The sequence below is a fragment of the Diabrotica virgifera genome, chromosome 1, assembly GCF_917563875.1.
Source record: "Diabrotica virgifera virgifera chromosome 1, PGI_DIABVI_V3a".
Classification (NCBI taxonomy): Eukaryota; Metazoa; Arthropoda; class Insecta; order Coleoptera; family Chrysomelidae; genus Diabrotica; species Diabrotica virgifera.
Window position 1 is genome coordinate 205,324,753 of NC_065443.1, and position 16,370 is coordinate 205,341,122.

Genomic DNA, 16,370 nt, shown 5'->3' on the forward strand with positions numbered 1-16,370 from the left:
CTCCTATTTTAGTCAGTCCTATGTTAAATTTCTGAGCAGCTATCGCCATTGTTGGTTATCAGGGAGCCCATTTATACAAATATGGCTACTTCTTTGAAATTTGTCACTTGGTGTATGTGCGGTAGATTATTATTTGTCCTGTCTACGATCATTATTTTTGTTTTTGCTGGTGTTGATCTGGGGTTCGAATTATTTGCTTATCCGATTTAGACGTTTGGTGATTGAAATCCTTTCGACTTAATTCGCTGCTAGTTATGTGGTTAACCACTGGGTGGTTAGGAGCTCCCAGTGGTTAACCACATAATTTTCCCATTATATCCATTGTTTTTAGAGTCTCCACTGGTATGCCATCTATTGCTGTTTTTTTGTTTCTAGTTCTGTTCTGAGACTAATGCATCTTTTGAAAAGTCTTTGTATAATTCTGAGCAGTAATTGTTTCATGGTTTTGCAATCTACTCTATGTCAATTTTTATTTCTCCATTATGGCATTAAATGGCTTGAACTGTGGGGCCAAATATTTAACTTTTTTTATTAAATAGTTCATGACTTTCATGGCCGATATATAAAGCATATACTTCAACGTACCTACATGTATTTAGGACAAAATATAACAATATATGTACATACATGAAAAAAAAACCAATAATGTACTTACAGAACTTTATATTTATCTCAATATCATAATACAGCAACTGCATTTTATAAATACTTAAAAAATCTTGACTACACTATTCAGATCCCTAAAAAAAATGTTTAAAATTAAAATATTTATTCTCAATAAGTTTTAAAATACACCTAAAGCTATTTTAGAAAGGCAAGGCAAAATATTTGATAAACCACGATTTTTTTGAAATTAAGTAAAGACGAATTATAAATAGATAAAAAAATATGAAAAATAATAGCCATCAGTTCAAGACTAACGATTTGCATTATTGCAATATTGAAATTCTTGCATTTCTGAAATAGAGATTATCCTGCCTGACATTGAATAGCCGCAATGTAAAGTAGCTTTTAAGATAATTTAAAATTTATACTTACTGTAGGATCGCAATCTGCGCAATGCCAGGAGTAGCCTCTTATTTTTGGAGTTTTCTTCAGAGGAGGATCCAAACAAGCAAAATGGTAATTTTTCTGGCATTCATCACACCTACAAGAAAGATTGATTGCATTAATAGAAAAATAATAATGGTTCAATGCCGCGCCAATATTTGTTGGCGTTCCGGCGCATGCGCATTGTCAAGGACACCTGTCTAGTCACGCAGACAGACAACAATAGTTGCAATTGAAAGGTACTGGCGGACACAAGTGAGTATACAATTGAAGAAAGTTGGTGGCTGTAGTGTAGATACACGAACGTCGCCATAACAAACGCTCTGCAGAGTTTGGTATTGCACGGTCAACAATGCAAGATCACATATTTACAAGTGAAGGCCTTGTTTATTTTCAACAAGATGGCGCCTCGCCCCATTTTGATCTCGCTGTTCGCAATTGCCTGAATGAAATCTTCTCGGACCGATGGATTGGGCGAGGTTCTCTAATTACTCCTTGGCCTCCAAAAAGTCCATATTTTGCAACTCCGGACAATGCACTGTGGGGCTTCATTAAAGAGGAGATTAGAAAACGCAGATATGTTTCAAATAAGGACTTGCGAAACGGACATGCTGAGATGGATGAGCATACGAACATGGCGTCTTATCAAGTTGGGTTGCGACAATGGAGGTATGTACGTCGATGTTTTAGATAAAATAAATACGTAATAAATAACTACAAATAAAAGTGTGTTATTATTTTTTCCCTCTGTAGTACAACAGCAATTCATTAATGTAAAGGGACTTTTCGGCCAATTATATACTGCCTTCCCTTCAGTTTCTAATATTAAGTAATTTCAGAGAGAATTGTTCTTCTGCTTCTTCTTCTTCTTCTATTATATAGGCAGTACTGCCTGTTTTTCTTCAACGGTGCTTTCATTCTGTCCCTAAAATGTTATTCCATGTTTTCCTTGAGCGTTCTATACTTTTTCTGCCTAACGGTGACTTGTCCCTGGCTATTCTTACTATCCTTGATTCATACATCCTGCTTATGTGTTGAATCCACTCTTCTTTTCTGTTCTTTACCCAGGTATTTATATTGTCTACCCCACATATGCGTCTGATTTCCTCACTTCTTACCCTGCCCTGTAGTCCTTTTCCAGCAATCCTTCTTAAGATCTTCATTTCGTTGGTCTCCAGATGTCTTTGTGTTTTGCTTGTATCTGGTCTTGTTTCGGCCGTGTAAGTCATAACTGGTCTAATAACTGACATATATTCGGGCCATTGTTTCCACTCTTAGGTGTTTGTTTTTCCAAATTGTGTCGTTTAAGCATTCGGCCGTTATACTGGCTTTAATTATTTGGCCTTTTACCTCTTCTTCGATATTGTTGTAGGCTGATATATTAACTCCCAGGTATTTGAAAGTCATTGGTTCTTTGGTTATTACTAAGCTTTTTGTTTTTTGGGCTGATATTTTCATATTCATTTCTTTGGCTTTAATGTTGAATTCATGCCGTAATCTTTGTACGTCGTCTTCGCACTATGCTACTAACAGGGTGTCATCAGCGTAACAGAGTATTTTTATCTCTCTATCGCCCATTTTGTACCCTCTTTGTTTCTTCACTTGTTTTATTATTGCATCCAACATTATGTTAAACAGTAGAGGGCTTAGTGAATCTCCTTGCCTGATTCCTGTGTTTCCTTCGATGGGTTCTGTTATTATTCCATTGCCTTTCATTTCTATTTTATTTCTTACATATATATGTTTTCTATCAGTTTTATGATATCCAGTGGTAAATTTTTGTCATATAGTAGGTGTATCACATCTTTTAATTGCATTCTATAAAACGCTTTCTCTAGGCCTATGAAACAGAAAAAGGCTGGATTGTTATATTCTAATGATTTCTCCGCTATCATATTTGCCTTATCACAAAAACTGCATCATTACATGCTCTTCCACTTCTAAATCCCTGTTGTTCATCCGATATATTTATGCACGCCATTATTTTCTCAATCAGTATTTTTGTTGTGAGTTTCAGTATAGTGCTCAGTAAATTTATCCCTTGACTGGTTCTCCATTCTTCTGGAATTCTTCCTGTATTTATTATTTTACTTATCAGGATATTCAGTTCTTTGTGAAGTCTCTCTCTTCATTAGCTATTAAATTTTTCCCAGGTGCTTTTCGATTTTTCATCTTTCTTAAGGCGTTCGTTATATCTTCCTCTTTAATTTCTGTTTGCTCATCCGATTCTAATCCAGGTGTTTCCAGTTCTTCATGATTAGCTGTTTGGTACAGGTTTTTTAGGTAAGTTGTCCATGTACATATTTGTATCAATATGTTTTACTTCTATCACTTCCTTCATCTCTGCTCTTTGACCTCTTATCATTTTCCACATTTCCTCTTGCATCCCATAGAAGTCGTGCTCCATCTCTTTTGAGAATGCTTCCCAATGTTCTGTTTTCTTCCTTCTTACTATTAATTAATTTCGTATTCTTTTATATTCTTCTTATGTTTGCCTCGTTCTTTTGGATTTGTATTCTAAGTAGATTTTCTGCTTTTCTTGGCATTTTATTTTTATTTCTTCACAGAACCATGGTGTTCACCTTTTATTTCGTATATGTTTACTTATCTTACGTTTTCCAAGTGCTTCCGTTACTGCCATTTTGATATTATCACTAATCTTCCTCCAACTTTCTTCTATGTCTTTATCCGGTGTTATGTAGTTTTCATTGACTACTTTTTGCAGTCTTCTTTGGTATAGATCTCGTGTTGACAAGTCTCTTAGCTGTTCTACCTTAATTCTTGTCTCACATTCAATAGTGTCTTCTTTGTTGTTTCCTTGTAGCTGTACTTCTGATTTTTCCAAGTACTAGGTTGTGATCACTTCCAATATTAGCTGCACTTAAACATCTTATGTCTAGTACTTGAGAGTGGTGGATGTTTCTGTTTGTCAATTAGTACAAGTAATGAAACAAAATAAGACAATCGCAATTTTTACAGAATGGATCGATTTGCATGAAAATTTGGAATTACCTTTAGCTTATCCTCTACTTCAATGTCTATATTATGCTGACGGGTGCTTTTTATTTTTTAAAGGTGAAAACTACCCCTTACTGCTTAAACCTAGAAAAAGGTTAAAAGCGTGAAATTGGTTCAGATGCATTAGATAATGACTGTCTAATACTCTAACTATATTTATTGACTATTTCGACCCTTTTAAAGTTCATTTTTAAGGGTGCAAACTACCCCTAATTGCTCAAATTTGTTCAAAAATGCTTAAGGAGGATAAAATCTGATTCGGATGATTTATGTAATAATGATTTGATATTCTTAATATAATTTCTGAGTATTTCAAATGTTGAAAAGATCATTTTTAAGGGTGCAAACTACCCCTAATTGCTCATATTTGCTCAAAATTGCACAAAAAATGCTTAAGGAGGATAAAATTGGATTCGGATGATTTATGTAATATTTACAGTAGACTCTCTCTATAACGAACACGGGTATTACGAGGTTTCGCTTATAACGAGGTACACTAGATGTCCCATGAAATTCCTATTGAACTGTAGCACCTCTATAACGAGGCATATTTGGTTGTAACGAGGAAAAAAGAAATCGAAGAATATGTTTCTTTACCTGTTTTCGGCGTGGTGATTGTTATAAATCTATACTCCAACTTCCTGTATACAGGAATCCCCAACCGAAGCCAGTGCTGTAATAAATTCCACCGCCTGTAATAAACTTCTTCCTTCCTATTTATCTATCGACCGATATTGAATATTGTAGGAAATTTACAATTTGCGATGGCCAAGTTTCATTGTTGAAGTCGACCATTGACACCTAATAGACTATGTAAGAGGCATCAAAACATTTCAGTAGTGGTGGTATGCACAATATTATTGCTGTCTGATATAAAGAGATCCGCTTATATCGAGGTAATTAGTCCGCCATTTCAGTTCTCGTTATAGAGGGAGTCTACTGTATATTCATTTATGTTCGTCCCGCCTAAAATTTACGGACACACGCATATACAAATATGTATACGTATTCGTATGTGTTAGTTCCATGAGTCGAGTATGAATCAATGTACGCGTATATACAGAGTGGGCCAAAGAAAAGAGTCCACCTCGATATTTGGCAGTATTAATTAGATTTTAAGGAAATGACGAAACAGGTCGATTTTTGATCTATTTTTACGGTACATACATCTGTCATTTGTCAACCCCCTCCCTTCCACATCCACACCCCTTATTTTTAAATAGGGAATAGGGGTCGTGTGCTAGCTCATTTGAAAGGTTATTCAATTCTCTATTCAGTAATATTAACATTGGCATAATTATTTATACAGGGTGTCCAAGAAAAATTATTTTGAATTAAATTAATTAACACAAAAAGAAGAATGTATGTAATTTATTGAACTCAAAATACATTCTACTGCTGAAAGAAAACAGAAAAAAATGTTTATTTGATAAATAAACATTGTTTGTTGCTTAAATTCAATATTCAACCTACCAAGAGGCAGATGGGTGGCAGCTTGAACATTGAAATTAAGTAAAATGCAATGTTTATTTATCAAAAAACATTTTTTTGTTTCGTGACAGCAGTAGAATGTATTTTGAATTAAATAAATGACATTCATTCTTCTTTTTGTGTCAATTAATTTAATTTAAAAATTTTTTTCTTGGACACTTTGTATAAATAATTATGTTAATAAATAATGAATGGGTTGCATGTGTGAGTCCATACTATTGTAGTAAAGAGAAGAGAGACGTTCTCACAAACAATTTATTTTACAACTGACGACCGGTTTCGCTGTCTACAATATTCACAGCATCTTCAGGTCACGGTAAAAGTAAAATTAAATGCTACAAATAACAAAAAACCAGAGTTAGTTAAGTAGTCTGGTTGAAATCAAAAGGGTAATGATCAATCCAATATTAATATTGGCTAATTAATTTTCACAAACCAAGTTCTTGGGAATTAAATAAGCTACAATTTTATATGTAAACATTTTTTCGTATCTCTGATGCTAATCTTTTTATTCTGAAGAAAAGAGTTTTTTACCAAACTACAAAAATTTGTTATTCGCTTTTAACTCCATTTTTTTAAACTAATCATTCTAAGCCGGTCAAACTTCTAGAACCTATTAATAGTATGTATATAAATAAAGAAGACCGAATAAGGTCAATGACTATTTTTAATTAGGGTGGTAATTAGGTGAAAAAAATAGGGACCGACATTCTTTTCATTATAAGTCACTTAATTTTTGAGCTACAGACTTTTTTTAATTTTTGGAGATAGATCTTTTTAAATACTTTAAATTAGTTTGTATAAGTTATCCTTGAAAAATGCATAGTTTTCCTGTCTTTTGACTTTGAAACTACAATATTTTGCATTTGACGAAGAAAAGCTAACATATAATAAAGTATAACTGGATTACTACCGGTCTTAAAAAAAATTAAAAAAAAAACCGTTTTGTTTATTTTTTTCAAAAGGTACATTTTTGTTAAGTAAAGTTGTTTTGATAAAACGAAAACTTTTTGAGTTATTAGCAGAAAACTGATACATTGATTTTTTCGATATAAAACTAACACTCTCGATAGCGAATAAATCGAAAACTATTAATTTGATCAAAAAAATGTATAGAGCATTTTTTGCTTATATTTAATGGTTTTACTAACTTTTGCGGTCAAAATGTAATAAAAAAATTTCCACCCCCGAGATAGGATGGCAACCACCTCCACGGTAAAAGTGCCTTTCGGCATCATATAGATTTTGATCCTTGGACTATCCACTACTTATTCTCAAATTTTCAAGCAAATCGATCCATTCTGTAAAAATTGCGAGGTGAAAAGCTTCGGTTTCTGGACTAAATGTATAATCAATAACGGACCTGGGCCTCGATTTTTGACCCTTCGCTTCGCTATCGAACGTATTCGCTTCGTATCTGTTTAGTATACGTAGCGAATACGTTCGATAACGAAGCGAAGGGTCAAAAATTGAGGCCCTGTATCCTCTTGTATTTTGGAATATATATTTTTGTTAATCTCTGTGTCTGAACGTATTGTTTATTAGAAATTAGTTAAGAGAGAATCTATTAGTAATTTATACATGTATGAAGCAGCAGATATCGCATGTGAGGTTCATTGTGATTATTTAATAAATTATTGTCAATTTTTGACAAAAGACAAAAACAAATTCATTACGTTGACAGCACTATTCACTTACTTGACCGAGTTACTGGGAGCTCCTTCACCGCGACATACATCACAAAGGTTTCCACCAAGAGCTGCGGTTTTCTTCTGAGGACTAGCCACAGGGGACTTCATCTTTTCTGGAGACTTCTCCGGAGATCTGCTGGCATCAGAGACTCTAGGACTTCGTATTTTCCTCACTTCCCTTTTCTCCACCTTTGGCGCCTTAACTGGGTGTACCGGTGGAGGAGCGTTGTCATCAGCTTCGTTGGGGACATAAAAACACTGGGGATTGGATTCTGAGGCGACTTCTCCGGCTGGTAGAGGTATGGGTTTAATCTGTGGAATAAAATTATTATATTCGGTGAAATCCAACACGCAAAAGGGCAAAAGAATGACCCAGAATAATATCAAAAACGATAAAGATGAGACAGAGGACAAAATGGACAGGGACTGTTGAGTAAGGTAGACTGCTGCCAAGGTACCAACAGAAAAGGAACGCGCAAGGTGAAGGTGAATATTTGTACGATATCCAGAGGTGTATGGCAATTGCTTATTTAAAAATAACTACAACGAAAGTCTAAAGGCTACACTATCTTTCAAATTAAGCCTTATACCTACATTGAGATATTTGTAGATATGGCACTTTACTATCTCACATTCGTGGAAGTCGAATAATCCAAATTAATAAAAATAAAAAATGGATGACTCTAAGACGGATCCGACAAACTAATAAAACTATTTCCAAAACTTATACTTAACAGACTAATGCCCGATTTCACCAACGATACCTAAACAATTGCCTTATTAAGTAATAGGGAACTTGCACATTTTTTTATTAAATAATAATGTTCAGTTTTGTATAAAAATGAGATTTACAAAATTTTACGCTTCAAAAACTCACAATAACTTAGAAGTACAAATTTAAAGTCTTCTTTATCTTAAAATAGTTCAAACAACCCGTGACGTCACAGAGTTTAACTATGTGGTTCTGTTTATGGTTATATTTACGTATATTCTTCTTCTTCTTCTTCTTTAGTTTATTGGCCTCCACCTACTTGGGTATTTGGCCAGCTCGTCGTCGGGGAATAAAGGAAAAATATTTATATTCTAATGACACTTATCGTATGTCGTTGTAATAATATAAACTAGTTTGTTGAGATTGGAGTTTGATACAGTTTTTGAGGGAAAGGAAAGAAGGTTTACTATTGAAAATAAAACCATTTTGTAAAAGTACAAATTTTCTATGAATAGTTCAAATGATCAAAAGCACTTTTAACGTCACATAACTGTATTTTTTACTGACGTTTATAATGTCTAATTTAAAATTATATATGTTACAGTTCAAGTTGATTATCCAGTTGGAGTTGACTCCAACTAGTTGGAGTCAACTCTAACGGCTGGTTTCAGTAAAAGTTGATTATAAATATAAAATGAAGATTTATATTCAACATTTACTAGTAAAAGTAGACTCCAACTAGGAAAAGTATACTCTTCCCAATGCCATTTAGTAAAAGTTGATTCTGATTCACACAAACAGCCGATTCTAGAAATTAAATGTTACTGAATATGTTCAAATTAGTCTAGACTGTATCGTCGCCCCCGTTAGGTAAATTACTCCGATTCGAATTTTTTGCACAAACTTACTCAAAAAGAGGTCCTTATAACAAATCTACTGGGTGCCAGGCAGTACCTTGATCGATAAATTGTTTAAACAATTCTTTTTAGACAAATTCACAAAAATAATTTTTTCACTTCGAACATTTTTTTTAGATCATTTGGGTTATTCTGAGCAAAAAAAGGTATTTTGTGATTTTTCTCTAAAATTGATTGTTGTCGAGTTATACGCGATTTAAAATTTAAAAAATGCGAAAATAGCCATTTTCAAGGCTTAATAACTCGGTTAAAATTCATTATTATGAAAGTCAGAAAGTGACCAAATCAAAGTTTATAGCCCCCTCTACAAGATCCAGCAGAAATTTTTGTCACTATTTTATTACTAAGCTTTATCTTTAATTATTAACAATGAGCGCTAAGTGCGTATTAGGCGGCCGTCAATGGTGAGTGCTAAAGAGATGCACCATTCCAGCCGTCCAATGGCGAATCTCACTCGCACTCACATTGACGGCCGCCCTCAATACACGGTTAGCGCTCATTGTTGATAATTAAAAATAATATCTTATTAATGAAATAATGACAAAAATTTCTTCAGGATCTTATAGAGGTAGCTTTAATCTTTGATTTTTTTTAGTTTCTGACTTTCATAATATATAATATCGTATGGCATTTTTGCCTTTCGGACAGTTCCGGCGCCAATTACATCTTTAACCCTGTTTCAAGTAACTAGTGTCGATGTACACTAGCCCAGGGGGACCGACGGCTTAACGTGCTCTCCGAGGCACGGTGAGACGGCTCGTGTCATTGTTGGAAATAAAAATGGTTTGTCTTTAGCAGGGCTCGAACCCACGTGCACTGGCGTATGAGGCCAGCGATTATGCCGTTACTCCACGGCCGCTCGCTCGACTTTCACAATAATTATCTTTAACCGAGTTATTTAACCTCGAAAATGGTTATTTTGGCGTTTTTCAAATTTTAAGTAGCTAATAACTCGACAGCAGTCAATTTTAGAGAAAAAAAAGGCCCAACGGATCTAAAGAAAAATTGTACGAAGTGAAAAAATTACACACACCGGCAAAATTAGCCGAACACCTTAAAAATGGGACATGTTTGATGTCTCGAATTTCCTAAAGCTGTTGTCCGATTTAAGTGATTCTTTTAGTAAGTTATAGCCTTATTAGTTAAGAATATCGGTGTAATAATATTGTTGCTAGACAGGTACATGTCATTTTATACCGGGTGTTACAATCATACTGTCTTTTTTTCTTAAAGTTCGGAACACCCTGTGGAATATTCTAGTATATATAATATTTTAAAATTAAAACTCGATTGTAGGCTTTCTTAACATTTTCTTTTTTGATTCATTTGCTTATGTTGGAAAATAAAAAAGTTATGTGCTTTAACAACTAGCCATGTTTTTTATCAATAAATCCTCACAGTAGGGAAGGAAAGTATGCTAAATTTGCAGTTTGTACAGATGTCTCCTATTTAAGATTTTAAAGTAACCCCCCAGCCCACCTCCGTCGGAATCGTGTTTGGTGCCATTCGGTAGATTTTTGAAAAATATTGAATAGGTGTACCTATTTTGCAGTTTTACGATCTGATGTTCATTTCGCGAAATATCGCAGGGTTCGTATTTAAAATTTTTAATTTACCCCCTCCCCTCTCCGTGGGGTGTCACGAACCCCCACGGAGGTGGGGTGGGGGATTTAATTTAAAATCCCAAATAGGAGCCCGCAATTTTTATTGCAGATTTGGATTCTTCACGTAAAAATAAGCAACTTTTATTCGACACATTTTTTCTAATTATGGATAGATAGCGCTATAATCGGAGAAAAATGATTGTTTCAAATGGAAAATTAAATTAAAAAATGAAAAGTCCCCCACTTTATGGAAAATTTAACTTAACCTTTTTCTGATTTTAGCACATACTCTTCACAATCCAATAGGTTCCCATAAAGCTCGAGTAACTGCAAATTTAGTATACTTTCCTCCCCTACTATGAGGATTTATTGATGAAAAACATGGATAGTTGTTAACGCACATAACTTTTTTATTATCACACGTAAGTAAATGAATCAAAAAGAAAAATGTTAAGAAAGCCTAAATCTACAATCGAGTGTTAATTTTAATATTTTACATGTGCTAGAATATTCCACAGGGTGTTCCAAACTTTAAGAAAAAACACAGCATGATTTGTACACCCGGTATAAAATGATATTTACCTGTCTAGCAACAATATTATTACAACGATATTCTTAAATAATAAGGCTATAACATACTAAAAGAATCATCCAAATCGGATCAGTGGTTTAGGAAACTCGAGACATCAAACATGTCCCATTTTTAAGGCGTTCGGCTAATTTTGCCGGTGTGTGTATTTTTGCGAATTTGTTTAAAATCTTTGTTTATCGCCAAACGTCACTAAAATCATTCATTATTGTACTCATTTGCCCTCATTTTCGACAGTAAAGTAACACTTTGTTGTATTGAAAGAAGAATGTTACTTTACCTGCCGCGATAATTAATCAAATTAACCGAGATTGAATGGAAGTGGTCAATGGCAGCAATCGATTATATTTATTTGAGTGAAATTAATTTTTTTTTTATTTAGCTGATGCCTCGACAACTAATGGCCATTGGCATGGTAGGTACGGTAATTTTGAACAGTTAGGTACCTAGTGTCATGTGTAGTGTGTGTGTTGAGTAAGTGTCTTGTTACTTTGCAAAGTCGACGTCATTGTCTTTGCAAAGAGACGCTAATTGTATCCGAACGTCTGCGGTCCCTCCGGTGAGTACCGATCCCACAAGGGCAGAAACCATATTCATTTATTAATTTATAATAAATGAAAAATTTCTGACCCTGGTGAGATTCGAACCCACAACCAAATTAAAATTTATTTACATTAATTATTAAAAATATTGTACAAAATTTATCTTATTATTGATAAAATTTATGTCAAAAAGTAAAATTCTGTAGTGTTTCGCAATTATATTCATACAAAATAAATCAAAACTTTACAGATTTAGTAATTAGGTAGGTATACAATATTGATAAAACTATCGATTAAACATCAAAACCGGCCATCATGCAAAAGTCATCTGTGATTACTGTCATTACTGTCATACGAATTTTTTATTTCGTCTAAAATTAAAAAAATTTCCTCAAAGTTGTAAGTAAGTGTTAATGTTTTTTATGATTGACGATACAATTTTGTACGCACCAGCTCAATACTCTTTATCGAACGCGTCTGTTCCTCTGCTCGTAATATCAGACTCTTTCGATAAAGTGTCACTTTACTGACTGACTTTACTAAAATTGGTTAAACAATTTTTCGACCGCGGTACCGCGTGACACCCTGTGTATTTGTTATTAGGATTTTTATACGGATGTATTTCTTTGAGTAAGTTTGTGCAAAAAATCGAATCAGAATAATTTACCTAACGGGGGCGACGTTACAGACTATACTAATAAGTAGTTGAAACGGTCAAAACAAAGAAACGTACACTCATTAAAAATGCACTTGAGATTCTCGTATAATCAACATTTATTGAATCGATCCAGGAAGAGTCAACTCCAACTAGTAAAAGTTGATTTAAATTTTTAAAATCAACTTTTACTGCTCGTTTCAGTTGGAGTTGACTCCAACTAGTTGGAGTCAACTCTAACAGAGAATCAACTTGAACTGTAACATATATACAATTGGTGTAGAATGTAAACATACAACCATGTGACGTCACGACGCGTTTTGGTGTGGCTGGTATAAGTTGAATTTTTAGTCGTCTTTAGGGGCCAAACGAAAGACAAACAAAACTTTTTTATCTTTGATACAGGTTCTAAATTATGTTCTGTTGTGATCTATACCATTTTTGTCGAATTTAAAATTTTATGCAAGTTCCCTATTCTTATCGATAGGAACTTCCTAAGTCATGCTTAAGAACAATAGCGTTTCACAACTAAAAGAATTGCTTATCTAGGAAATTCTTTCCTAGGTAATAATTCGGGTACGTTTAAACTATTTTTGATAAATAAAAAGAAGAATAAGATGACATTAACTTCGATTTATTTGTCATTCTTTTTTGTTTGCTAAGTTGGTTTTATTAATTTTTGTACTCTTAATAGTTATTTCACTTAGTAGTTAGTTATTTGTGAATTAAGTTTGTTAAGTTTTGTATGTTATTTGTATATTATGTACAGTGAAATGACGGAAAAGAAAAAAGTTGTAAATTTCACATATGACGAAAAATTAAAGTTACTTGAAAGTAGAAAAATAATTTTAAAATAAATAATATGTTGAAAATTGCTTCTTTTATTATTAATTTTTAATGACACACTTTTAGTGATATCATGAATGGGTTTTTGAAACACAACACTAGTTTGTTAGGTAGTAGGTAGATAGACTACATAATTTTTTCAATAGACTTCTAAAAAACTCCATATGATTTTCTATATTTTCCAACGCATATTATATTATTAATATAAAAGAAAATACAAAATTACAACTAATATACCTAATATTACAGAATAAAAGAAAGATTAAGGTGATACAGTAGCGATCAACAGGTAGCCAAAACGCGTTCCAAGATTGCGGCTGTAATTTTGAATATTTTTTTGAGATATTTGGCACACGTATTCGTAATATAATAAAGAATGGCGGTACAGAGCCCAATTTGAAAAATATATTAATATGTGGAAATTACTCTGTAATTAAATACAATATTAAAAAAGCGAGCCTGTACCGCCATTAAGAAGAACAAAAAATACACTTTCTTCAAATAAACTTTTTTATCCGATGCCCAGATTTTGTGTCATTTGGAACTACTAATGAAATACAAAATTTTAGTAGTTCCAAAATGACACAAAATCTAGGCATCGGATAAAAAAGTTTATTTCAAGAAAGATTATTTTTTTGTTCTTCTTAATGGCGGTACAGGCTCGTTTTTTTAATATTGTATTTAATTACAGAGTAATTTCCACATATTAATATATTTTTCAAATTGGGCTCTGTACCGCCATTCTTTATTATATTACGAATACGTGTGCCAAATATCTCGAAAAAATATTCAAAATTACAGGCGCAATCTTGGAACGCGTTTTAGCTACCTGTTGATCGCTACGTGATTCAATAATTTCAAAGTCTGAACTTGCTGACTTTCCTTGTCCATTAGGTATCGAACAAATGTGGATTTCTGTGAAAATACAGAAAACAACATTGTTAGTCGGTGTTATATATAGAACTGAGGCGTGCAGGATGTTAAATTTTATACAGTATTGTGATGATACCCTTTCTCACATAGTACCTCAATTTAATAATATTATTTTAACTGGTGATATCAATGTTGATCAGCTAGTAGATAATCAAATAAATTACTGTTTTCAGTCTTATAATTTTGTTCAATTAGTAGCGGAACCTACGCGCATAACTAACAGTTCACAAACATTGCTTGATGTTATTTATACAAATAAAAGTGAACTCATTAGACATTCAGGCGTTTTAGATCATGAACTATCTGACCATAGAGCAGTGTACTGTGAATTTGATTTAGATATTAATTACAAAACGAACTTTTTAAAGATATATAGAAATTACAAAAACTTTTCAATATCTTGTTTTAACGCAGATCTGGAAAAAATGTCATGGGATAATATACTGTACGAAAATTTTATAGATAATAAAGTTCGAATTTTCAATGACATGTTAGTTTCGCTGTTTGACAAACATGCTCCCTATGTTGAATCAAGAATTACAAAACCACCTGCTCCGTGGCTAACACCCACAATACAGAATATGATGAAAACTCGTAATGCTGCTTTAGCCAAATATAAGAAAACTAGAAACGTCTTAGACTATAGTTACTATAAAGACCTTCGAAACGCGGTTACTAACGCAGTCCGTCTGGAGAAGAGTGGTTATTTAAATTATCGGTCTTCTTCTTCGAATAAAAAAGATCTTTGGAAAACGATGAGGATATTCAAAATTGTGAATAAACCAGTTATAGAGATCCCTCAGGAACTTAAAGACCCTATCTCTATAAATAATTATTTTACATCTGTTTTTAGCCCTGTAAATTGTTGTCCTGAGACAACCCAATGGTATCAGTCAAATATTTTCAACCCAGATATTATTTTCTCGTTTAAAATGGCCACTATTGATGAAATTAAATCACTAATATTAGGGTTAAAATCGGACGCTGTTGGATGTGATAATATTTCTGCAAAAATGCTACAACTCTCCCTTTCCATTACTGCTCCTTATATTACGCACATTATAAACTGTTGTTTGGAGGTAGGTTATTTTCCAGACATTTGGAAATACGCTTTGGTAAAACCACTACCCAAATTAAATAAACCTGAATCACTTAATGATCTTCGCCCAATAAGCATTCTACCGGGACTGTCAAAAATTTTAGAAAAGGTTATTTATAAACAGATATACGATTATATTTTTAAAAATAATGTAGTTACGTGTATACAATCAGGCTTTAGAAAAGAGTTTAGTACAACGACCCTGCTTCTTGACTTAACAGATAATATACTTCGATCATTTGATGAAGGAAAAGCAACCTCAGTCATCTTGCTTGATTTTTCTAAAGCCTTTGACACTATTGATCACGCTCTTCTGTGTGCTAAATTGAAATATTTTGGATTTGATGATACCTCCTTACAGTTTTTCAAATTTTATTTGGTAAATCGTTATCAAAAGGTCATAATCGATAATAATTCATCAGAATTTGCATCTGTCACTTCAGGGGTGCCACAAGGTTCGGTTCTTGGTCCTCTTCTTTTTTCAATATATATTTCCGACCTGTATAAATCTTTAAATAATTTGAAGTTGCACTCTTTTGCAGACGACACACAACTTTATTTCTCTTTTGAACCTAACTCTGTTAATCAAGCGTCACAAAAAATAAATCAGGATTTGGAATCTATTTGTACTTATTCCACTAGACATAATCTTAAACTAAATGCAAAAAAATGTAACTCTTTGTTATATTGTTCAAAAAATTATAAAGCCACTGTTCAGGATAACTTAAAACTAATTATAAAAAATGAACCTCTAAAACATGTTAATAGTTGCAGGAACTTAGGAGTCATATATGACTGTACGCTACGATTTCAAGAGCATGTCACCCTTTTAGTAAAAAAGTGCTATTTAGTTATGCGTCAACTGTATAGAAGTAAAGGTATTTTAAACTTTAAATTGCGTAAGTTACTTTGTGAAACTATGGTAATGTCAATTCTTAATTATGGGCTCTTGGTATTTTATCCTTGCTTAGATCAAGTTACGAAACTAAGGTTGCAAAAAATTCAAAATAATTGTTGCAGATTTGTCTTTGGCATAAGAAAATACGATCGTGTATCATGCAAAATAAAAGAACTTAAATGGTTAACCTTAGATAATTTATACAAATATCACCTCGCCTCTTTGATATATCGAATTATTTCGTCGTCAAATCCTATCTATTTAAGGAACAAATTAGTATTTCGTGGAGAGGCTCATAATCTGGATCTGAGATATCCTCATAGTC

At 33.1% G+C, this 16,370-nt stretch overlaps 1 protein-coding gene across 3 annotated transcripts in view; it reads right to left on the reverse strand.

The window, feature by feature from the left end:
* Positions 1-648: 648 nt before the first annotated feature.
* The window catches only part of LOC126881859 (PHD finger protein 14), a 129,655-nt gene continuing 113,933 nt past the window's right edge, over positions 649-16,370 (reverse strand). For all 3 annotated transcript variants that reach the window (XM_050646506.1, XM_050646499.1, XM_050646517.1), the window contains exons 13-15: positions 7,258-7,562; positions 1,039-1,147; positions 649-740 (exon numbers count right to left, since the gene is read on the reverse strand). In XM_050646506.1, the coding sequence (XP_050502463.1) occupies positions 729-740; positions 1,039-1,147; positions 7,258-7,562 (426 nt within the window). In that variant the 3' untranslated portion in view covers positions 649-728. The remainder of the gene's footprint in view (positions 741-1,038; positions 1,148-7,257; positions 7,563-16,370) is intronic.